Source organism: Muscardinus avellanarius (assembly GCF_963383645.1).
Source record: "Muscardinus avellanarius genome assembly, chromosome: 1".
NCBI lineage: Eukaryota > Metazoa > Chordata > Mammalia > Rodentia > Gliridae > Muscardinus > Muscardinus avellanarius.
Genome location: NC_137786.1, coordinates 232167005 through 232176447, shown reverse-complemented (window position 1 = coordinate 232176447; position 9443 = coordinate 232167005). Strand labels below are relative to the sequence as shown.

Below are 9443 nucleotides of genomic sequence, written 5' to 3'. Positions count from 1 at the left end.
GGTCTCGACTCCTGGCCGCCCCATAGCCCGGGCGCCCGGCTGCTCAGCCAGCGCCCTACGTGGACATCTGCACGCCGTCCAGGTCCTGATCCATGATCTGCAGGACATCGTCCAGGATGGAGGGCCCAAGGTCCACGTGCAGGGACAGCAGGGAGCTGGCGTGGGACAGGAAGGGCTCCTCGGCCCCGGACTCCGGGGTCAGCCCATTGCGGGGCGAGCTGGCCTCGGGAATCCTCCAGATGTCCATATTTCCGGCCTCCTGCGGGGAAGGCTGCGGGGTCTCCAGGTGCAGGCGCGGTGGCTTGGGTGGGGCCTGGGCTGTGGGCAGGGTGAGGGCCTGGGGCCCACCGATGACCGGAAGGGAGATGGCGTTCTTGAGCAGAGGCGACGGCCCGACGGGGAGCTCCTGCCCGCACAGGGTGGCTGTGCGGGTGAACTGGAAGGGGAGGTCGAAGCTGCCATCCTCCTCGGCCTCCTCCACTGCCGTTCCCGGCAGGAGGTGGAACTTGCCCTGCAGGAAGGAGATGTCCCCAAACATGTCGTTGCCACCACCGCTGCCGATATGAATGGTGTGCCGGAAGTCCCCGAGCGGAGGGCTGATCATGTCTGACGACAGCAGGTCCCGAAGCTTCTCCTTCTTGCCTTTGCGGCTGCCACGCTTCAGGTAAATGGGGACCTTGGTGGACATGGTGACCTCAGCCTCAGGCCTGGACGCCCAGCCCACGGCTCGCGCAGCCTCCTCTCGACCGCCCCAACCTGCAAGGCTCTGGCGCTGAGAACTTGCCAAGGGCTGGAGACGGGGGTGTGGGCGTGACCAGCTGGCCCAAGGAATCAGGGAAAGCAGGATGGAAGGCCAGTGGAGTCCGGGGGTCTAAATAACACAAGGATCCTCCCCAAAGGGAAGCAGATTCTTTTCTGAGAATCAGAATTGGAAAGGCAGAGAGTGTGTCCACAGCAATGTGCTTTAGTCTCAGCCCCTCGGTCTCTACCCGGTCCAGGTCCCAGGAGCTAAAATATAAAGGAGATACACAAGTCAGGAATAGGTGGACAAAACCAGGAGCAGCCATTTCATTTCTGGTCTCTGCATCAGTCCTGGAACCTCAATTGGAATTCCGCTCCTGGGGGAGCCCTCTGCTGGAAGCATGTCTTCATAGACCCCCCCACCCTAGGTCATTATCCTCTTTTTTCTTTATTTGCAGTGCTGGGGATGGAACCCAGGGGTGTTCTATCTCTGAGCTATACCCCATCCCTATTTTTTTTAAATATATATTTTATTGGTGCATTGTAGTCAAACATCTCAATGGAATACAAGCACACATCACCCAATTAGCCTTTATCCAATCCCCATCCCATTCCCTCCCCCTCGTTCCCATGCTTGATTTAGTGATTGACTTTGATATATTTGTTTAAGAATATCATGTGCTTTAAAGAGATTCCATCTTCCCCCCTTCCATCCCCTCTGATAGGTCACCTTAATTGCTTCTCCATAGGGCCCTTTCTTCAACTAGAGTTCCTCCTATTACCCATTTCTTCCTAGTTTTTGCATACTGGGGGAAGCATCTGATTTTTTTTTTTTTTCTGTGTTACTTCCCCGTGGATGCCACATTGCCTCTGAGCCACACCTCCAGTCCTATTTTTTTTTTTTTTTTTTTTTTTGCGGGCCTGGGGATGGAACCCAGGGGCATTTGGTCTCTGAACTATACCCCCTGCACTATTTTTTATTCTTTATTTTGAAACTGGGTCTCACTGAGTTGCAGAGGGCCTTACTAAGTAGCTGAGGCTGTCTGCGAACCGTGATCCTCCAGGTCTCAGCCTCCCAAATGCTGAGATTACAAGCGTGCGCCACCGCGCCGGGCTCTAGACCGCTGTCTTTAAAAGGAACCCAGGGGCATTCTACCTCTGAGTGACCCCCCCCCCCCAGCTCTAATTTTTTATTCTTTTTTAAAATTCTTTTTTATGGTACTGGGGGTGGAACCCAGGGGCTTGCTACCTCCAGGCTATATTCCCAGACCCATTTTATATTTCATTTGGAAACAGGGTCTCACTAAGTTTCTGAGAGCCTCACTAAGTAGCTGAGGCTGTCCTCAAACCACGATCCTCAGTCTCCACCTCCTGAATGAGGGTATTACAAGCGTGCGCCACCATGCCTGGCCTCTCCCTACGCTATTGACAGATTGTTTGAAAACTGTCTCTCCCACTCAGGTGTGATAAGGGGCTGGACACGCAGTAGGCTGGGGATATCCAACTGTCGTTTGGATATCCAACCAACAGTCGTGAATGGAGACACCTCTGTAGGGCCCAGTCACATCTACCTGGAGGTGAGGTCCCTTCTGAGGACCCTTTTCTCCTCCTCCAACCTAGGAGTTCCTTCAGGGCGGGGCTGCATGGCTAGTTTCTGTATCTCCTCCCTGCTCCTAGCACCTGAGGAGAAGGTGGAATGAGAGCTCAGCTTGCTTGCTTTCTTTTCTTCTCTTTCTTTCTTTCTTTCTTTCTTTCTTTCTTTCTTTCTTTCTTTCTTTCTTTCTTTCTTTCTTTCTGTGATACTGGGGATGGAAACCAAGGGCCTTCTACCTACAGGCTACACTCCTAGACCTATTTTATATTTTTATTTGAAAAACAGGGTCTCACTAAGTAGTTGAGAGCCTCACTAAGTAGCTGAGGCTGTCCATGAACTGTGATCCTCCTGTCTCAGCCTCCCAAGTGCTGAGATGACAGGTATGTACCACCACGCCCGGCCAGTATAGCTATTAGTGAGACTCTCATCAACCTAGCAAGACTTTGTTTCAAAATAAATATATAATAGGGCTAGGAGCCTGGTGTGGTGGTGCATACTAGTAATCCCAGTACTTGGGAGGCTAAGACAAGAGGATCTGGGTTCGTGGACAGCCTCAGCTACTTAGTGAGGCCCTCCGCAACATAGGCCCTGTTTCAAAATAAGGATTAAAAAATTGGGCTGAGGGTGTAGCTCAGGGGTAGAATGCCCCTGGGTTCCATCCCCAGCACCACACACACACACACACACACACACACACACACACACACACACAGGGCAGGGGTATGGCTTAGAGATAGAATGCCCCTGGACTCAACCCCCAGTACCACAAAAATAAATAAATAAATAAATAAATAAATAAATAATAAAGAAAGAACAAAAGAAAAAAATAAAATTAAACCAAGTATGATGGTGCACGCTTGTAATCCCAGTACTTGGTAGGCTGAGACAGGAGGATCGCAGGTTCGTGGCCAGCCTCAGCTACTTAGTGAGGACACTCTACAACTTAGTGAGACCCTGTTTCAAAATAAAAAGAATAAAAATAGGGCTGGTAGTGTAGCTCGAAGGTAGAATGCCCCTGGGTTCCATCTCCAGTGCCGGAAAAGAAAAACAATAAAATAAAATTAAAGTAGCTGGATGTGGTGGCACACGCTTGTAATCCCAGTACCGAGAGGCTGAAACAAGAGGATCTCAGATTCAAGATCAGCTGCAGCAACTCAGTGAGCCCCTTTTTCAAAATAAAAAGAATAAAAGCCGGGCGTGGTGGCGCACACTTGGAATCCTAGCATTCGGGAGGCTGAGACCCTGGAGGATTGCGGTTCGCGGATAGCCTCAGCTACTTATTGAGGCCCTCTGCAACTCAGTGAGACCTGGTTTCAAAATAAAGAATAAAAAAATAGGGCAGGAGGTGTAGCTCGGAAGAGCACTTGCTTGGCATGCTCAGGGCCCCGGGTTTCATCCCAGCACCACACAAGAATGAATAAAGGTATCACACACATTTGGGAGGATTTCCACGAGGCATTGCAGAGGAAGGCAAAACGCAAGAACGTGGTATGGACGATGCCATCCCCTCCCCATCATTAGTAGAGACACGTACAGGTCTGTATAGGAATCTATCCTGTAGAAGAACAGAAAAGAATCTGGAAGGGCGGCACGAAGTTATCACAGGAGCTACCCGGACAGGCGGGCGCAGGGAGGTGGAGTCACTGATGTGGAAGAGTGTCCTGAATAAAAGTGACCCTGAAACCGTGGTCTCCTCGCCCTACCATGATTATGCATTTGGCGTACGTGAACACCAAGTGGTCTTTGCCCAAATGCTGAAGTATGGCGGCTCGAGGTGACGGAATTTCGGGTTGGCTCTTTTCTTGTTCAAATTTTATTTTTGTGTGTGTGGTACTAGGGATTGAACCCGGGGGCAGTCTACCTCCAAGATATACCCCCGGCTCTATTTTTTTGGTTCTTTATATTGAAACAGGGCCTCATGAAGTTGCAGAAGTCCTAAGTAGCTGAAGCCACAAACCTGCGATCTCCTGTCTCAGCCTCTCAAATACTGGGAATGTAAACGCGGGCCACCACGTCCAGCTTAGACTGTTTTTTTTTTTTTTTTGGTGGGTCTGGAGATGGAGCCCAGAGGCATTTGAGTTCTGACCTACACCCCCTGTCCTATATTTTATTCTTTATTTTGAAACAGGGTCTCACTAAGTTGCAGAGGGCCTCACTAAGTAGCGGAGGCTCTGGTCTCAGCCTCCTGAATGCTGGGATTACAAGCATGCGCCACCACGCCCGGCTCACCCAGCTTAGACTTTAATAAGCAACTTTTTTTGTGTGTGTGTGGTACTAGGGATGGAACCCAGGGGCATTCCACCTCTGAGCTACACCCCTGTTTATTTTGAAACAGGGTCTCACTGAGTTGCAAAGGGCCTTACTAAGTAGCTGAAGGTGTCCGCAAACAGATCCTTCTGTCTCAGCCTCCCGAATGCTGGGATTACACGGGTGCACCACCACGTCCAGCTTAAACAACATTGATTGATTGATTGATTGAAGTATTGGGAATGTACCCAGGGGCATTCTACCTCTGAGCTACATCTCCAACCCTATATTCTTTATTTTGAAACAGGTTCTCACTGAATTCCAAAGGGCCTCGCTAAGTAGTAGCTGAGTCACTAAGAAGTAGGTCCTCAAACCACGATCCTCCCATCTCAGCCTCCCAAATACTGGGATTACAAGTGTGTGCCACCACGCCCAGCCAACTTTTATTTTTTAAGCAGTGCTGGGGATTCAACCCAGGGCCTTGCTGAGTGCGCTAAGCAAGTGCTCTACCACTGAGCCGCCCCCTGAGCCACTGACTTCTTAATAATGAACACACATTATTTATATGCATGTATTTACGTAGTCAGGAAAAAAATAAAGCTATTTTTAATGTGTAAAAATAAATATAGCCAAGTTGGGTATGGTGGCATACACTTGTAATCCCAGCATCTGGGAAGCTGAGACAGGAGGATCATTCCTGGACAGTTTCAGCTACTTAGTAAGGCCATTTGCAACTCAGTGTGACCCTGTTTCAAAATAAAGAATAAAAAAAAATGGAGCTGGGAAGGCCGGGCGTGGTGATGCACGCTTGTAATCCCAGCATTCTGGAGGCGGAGACTGGAGAATCGCGGTTCGTGGACAGCCTCAGCTACTTAGTGAGGCCCTTCGCAACTTAGTGAGACCCTGTTTCAAAAACTAAAAAGAGTAAAAAAAAAAAAAAAAAAAAATATATATATATATATATATATATATATATATATATATGGGATGGGGCTGGGGTGTAGCTCAGAGGCACAATGCTCCTGTTCCATCCCTAATACCGCAAAAATAAATAAATTAATAAATTAAAATAAATAAGGCTGGGCGTGGTGGCGCACGCTTGTAATCCCCCCGCGCTTGGGAGGCTGAGACAGGAGGATCGTGCAGGTTTGAAGCCAGCCTCAGCTGGTTTAAGAGACCCTGTTTCCAAATAAAATATAAAATAGGTCTGGGAGTGTAGCCCGGAGGTAGAAGGCCCCTGGGTTCTATTCCCAGTACCACCAAAAAATAAAATAAATAAAAAATAGGGCTGGGGTTGTGACTCAGAGGTAGAATGTCTCTGGGTTCCAATCCCAGTACTACAAATAAAATAAAATAAGTAAAATAAATATAGCCAGTCGTGGTGACACACAGGAGGGTCAAAGGTTCAAAAGCAGCCTTAGGTTGTATGTCTGTGCATGACTGTAATCCCAGTACTTGGGAGGCAAGAGACTGGATTGCAGGTTTGACGACAGCCTCAGCAACCTAGTAAGATGCTATTTCAAAATAAAAATAAAATAGGGATGTGGTGTGGCACAGAGGTTGAATGCCCCTGAGTTCAATTCCTAGTACCTCAAAAAATAAAATAAATACACTAACAAAGGGTGTCACACTGGTTTAACAAAGAAAGGAGCCAACCCAGGCGTGGTGGCGCACGCTTGTAATCCCAGCGCTTGGGAGGCTGAGACAGGAGGATTGAGCAGGTTCAAAGCCAGCCTCAGCTACTTAGTGAGGCTCTCAGCAACTTAGTAAGACCCTGTTTCCAAATAAAGTATAAAATAGGTCTGGTACTTGGATATACCCTGCTTTCAAATAAAATATAAAATAGGTCTGGGAGTAGACCCTAGAGGTAGAAGTCCCCCGGGTTCTGTCCCCAGTACCAATACTGCAAAAACAAAAGTTGCAAGAATGTCCTGTGTCTTGTAATCTCAGCATTTGGCAGGCTGAGACCAGAGGTTCAGAGATCTTGGTTCCCAGACAGCCTTAGCTACTTAGTGAAGCCCTTTGCAACTCTGTGAGAGTCTGTTTCAAAAAAATAAAGAATAAAAAATAGGGAAGGGGGTGTGGCTCAGAGGTCAAATGCCCCTGGGTTCCATCCCCAGACCCTACAAAAAAAAAAAAAAAAAAAAAAGAATGTCCTGTGGTTCTGGGTTGGTGCATGGAGGGCCTGACTGGCCCAATACAGCGTATCAGATGAAGGACCAGCACCAGATGAGCAATCAGCATAAAAGACATAGAAACAGGAGGCTGAGACAGGATGATGGGTTGGGGCCAGCCTCAGCTACTTAGTGAAGCCCTTTGCAACTCAGTGCGACCCTGTTTCAAAATAAAGAATAAAAAATAGGGATGGGGGCATAGCTTGGAGGTACACTGGGTTCCATCCCCAGTACTGCAAAGAAAACGGAAAAAAAAAAAAGACAAAAATGAACTTGTCTAAGGTCACCCAGCAGTTTAAGGCGGGGCAGGATTCACACAGGAGCGCCTGCCCTCTCCCATGGCCTCCCACCTGCGGACCAGCCAGAGGCAGGAGGAGGCAGGAGGGAGGGTGCAGGAGGCGCAGAGTCCCAACCCCCTCCAGAGCAGGTCAGGGCTCAGGAAACCCCACCCCAGGACCGGACACTCCAGGCCAGTCATGCTGAGCCCCAGAGCCAGGACATCTTGCTCCTCCCAGAGCACCTGCAGCTTAACAGGAAACCAGGGGAAAAGACGGGTGGACAGCTGGGCTCGGGAGGCCCTGGGGGAGGGGAGGCGGGCGCCAGAGGTCTTGGACTCCCATTCATTCCCTGTCCACCGTGCCAGGCCCAGGGGCATGCTGACAAATATCCAATCCATCCCCTCCTCAGGAGAGACTCCTGGGATAGCCTGCTCTTCCTCTGCCCTCCCAGGGAGCTGAGCTGTCTGGTGGGATTTGACTGGAGCCTGGGCCCCCTGGACACCCCCACCGAATCAGCGCCAAGACAGCCTGAGCATTTCCCCAGCAAACTGGGCGTCCCTGACAGCTGTCTCACTCAGGGCCAGATGTACCCGCCCAATTCCAGATGTGGGAGAAGAGGCTAAGGGGAGGGTGGGGCCAGCATCCACCACCCAGGGGAGAGTTGGGAATTACAACAAGCAAGCCCCAAGAATTTGGATTTGGCAACCACAAGACCCCAGGCTCCAGCCTGCCAGGCAGCTTCCCATGCTCCCAGCAACATCCCAGCGAGTGTGGAGTGCCGGCCTGCCCTGCACGGAGGCTGGAGCTGAGCCCACAGATGCAAGGTCACCCAGCTAGAGAGCAGCACGGGTACCCAGCCCGCCCCGCGGCTCCAAGGCAGCGGGGCAGGCCAGCCGGGATCGGGTTAGGAAGCAGGAGAAACATCAGGCCTCTCCCCTCTGGTCTGGCCCCTTGGCTGCCCCTCCCCTGCAACTCGCCAGAGTCCAGAGATAGGAGGGAGAGCGCTCGTTAGCACAAGGCTGCGGGGGGCGGAAAGGGTAGCTCCCAGCCGCGGAGGAGCAGATGGGAGCCATCTCGGCTCTCTGGGCTTGCCCTGAACCTCCCCCGGAGAGACAGAGCCCCTCCTTGAGTGGTCCTGGAGACCACAGCCGCCAGGGTGTTCAAGGAACAGTCCCCGACCTTGAGGCCGGCTTTGAATCCAGCTCCACGTGGGAGTCGGAGACCTTGCACCAGGCACCTCTCCCGCCGGGTCTCACCTCTCCTACCTATAAAATGGACTGAGAATAAGGCCACCCGAGGGCCGCTGGAGCCCTCCCTGCTATGCTCCAAGAGCGCATTCCGCTGCACAATAGGCCGGGTGGTGTCACTCTCGGGTCTGTAAAATGGATATTCGCCAAATATCTGCAAAGCCTTCCTCGAGCACTTTGGTTCTCCGGGGGCAGCGCTTCCAATAAGACCCCTGGCCCTGGGCGTCGCCGCCCGCGGGCCGGCTGGCCAGCCCCGGCGAGCCCCGGGGCGCGGTGCGGGCCGCCCGCCGCCGCTAGATGGCGCGCGCCCCCGCGGTCCCCGGAGCGCCCGAGCTCCGGCGGCCCCGCTCCCACCGCGCGCTAGCTGCGCCTTCCCGTGCCGGGGGAGGGTGGGTCGCCTGCTCGCTTCCTCTTGGGAGTCGGTGGTCGCGCAGTCAGACAGTCGGAGGGGCGGGAAGGGCGACCGGGGACCCTGCTCGTCTCAAGCTCTGGGAGGAGCCCCCCCGTGCTTCCCCGCCTGGGCGATGTCCGAGTGTCCGCTCGGCGCAGGGCCAGGGCTCGGCGCGCTGGCCCCCACCCGGCCGCGGATCCGGCTCCTCCGCCCGGGCTGGTGGGGCGCCGACCCCTCCCGGTCCCCTGCCCAGGGGCGGCCCAGCCCGGCCCGGTCCCTTTCAGGACACTGCAGCCTGCGGCTAAAGATAGGAGAACACCTCACCTGCGCCTAAAAATACAGACCCAGCCGGGGCGGGGACCCGGGGCGGCGGGGAGAAGAGCCTCTGCGGCCAGGCGGGGGCTCAGCACAGACGCGGGGCGGGCTGGGGAGTCAGGCTGGGGGTGCGGCGCCCCCCGGCCGGCTGCGGAGACAGGCGGGGAGCCCGGGGGCCCAAGGCGCCGCGTGAGGACCTGCGGGAGGCGAGCGCGGCCCCGCCCCGGCTGGAACCGGGCCTCGCCGGGTTGCGGGCCGAGGGCGGCTGCGGAGCCCGGGTCCCACTCACCGTGAGGCGGCGGAGTCGCGGGCGCCCAAAGCTCGGGAGCCGGACGGCGCGGAGCCGGGACCCGACCCGGGCTGTGAACTTACAGCGCGGACAGAGGCCCTGAGCCCCGCCCCCTCCCCGCCGAGCCAATGGCGGGCCGCTCCGACCTGGCCCCGCCCCCGGCCCCG

General features: G+C 53.7%; 1 protein-coding gene across 1 annotated transcript; it reads right to left on the bottom strand.

Moving 5' to 3' along the window:
- Positions 1–55: 55 nt before the first annotated feature.
- Positions 56–734, bottom strand: CDC42EP2 (CDC42 effector protein 2; the record flags this gene model as incomplete). Its single annotated transcript, XM_080710782.1, has 1 exon — positions 56–734. The coding sequence occupies exon 1, from the start codon at positions 686–688 to the stop codon at positions 56–58; it is 633 nt and encodes a 210-aa protein (XP_080566908.1). The 5' UTR covers positions 689–734.
- Positions 735–9443: the final 8709 nt, after the last annotated feature.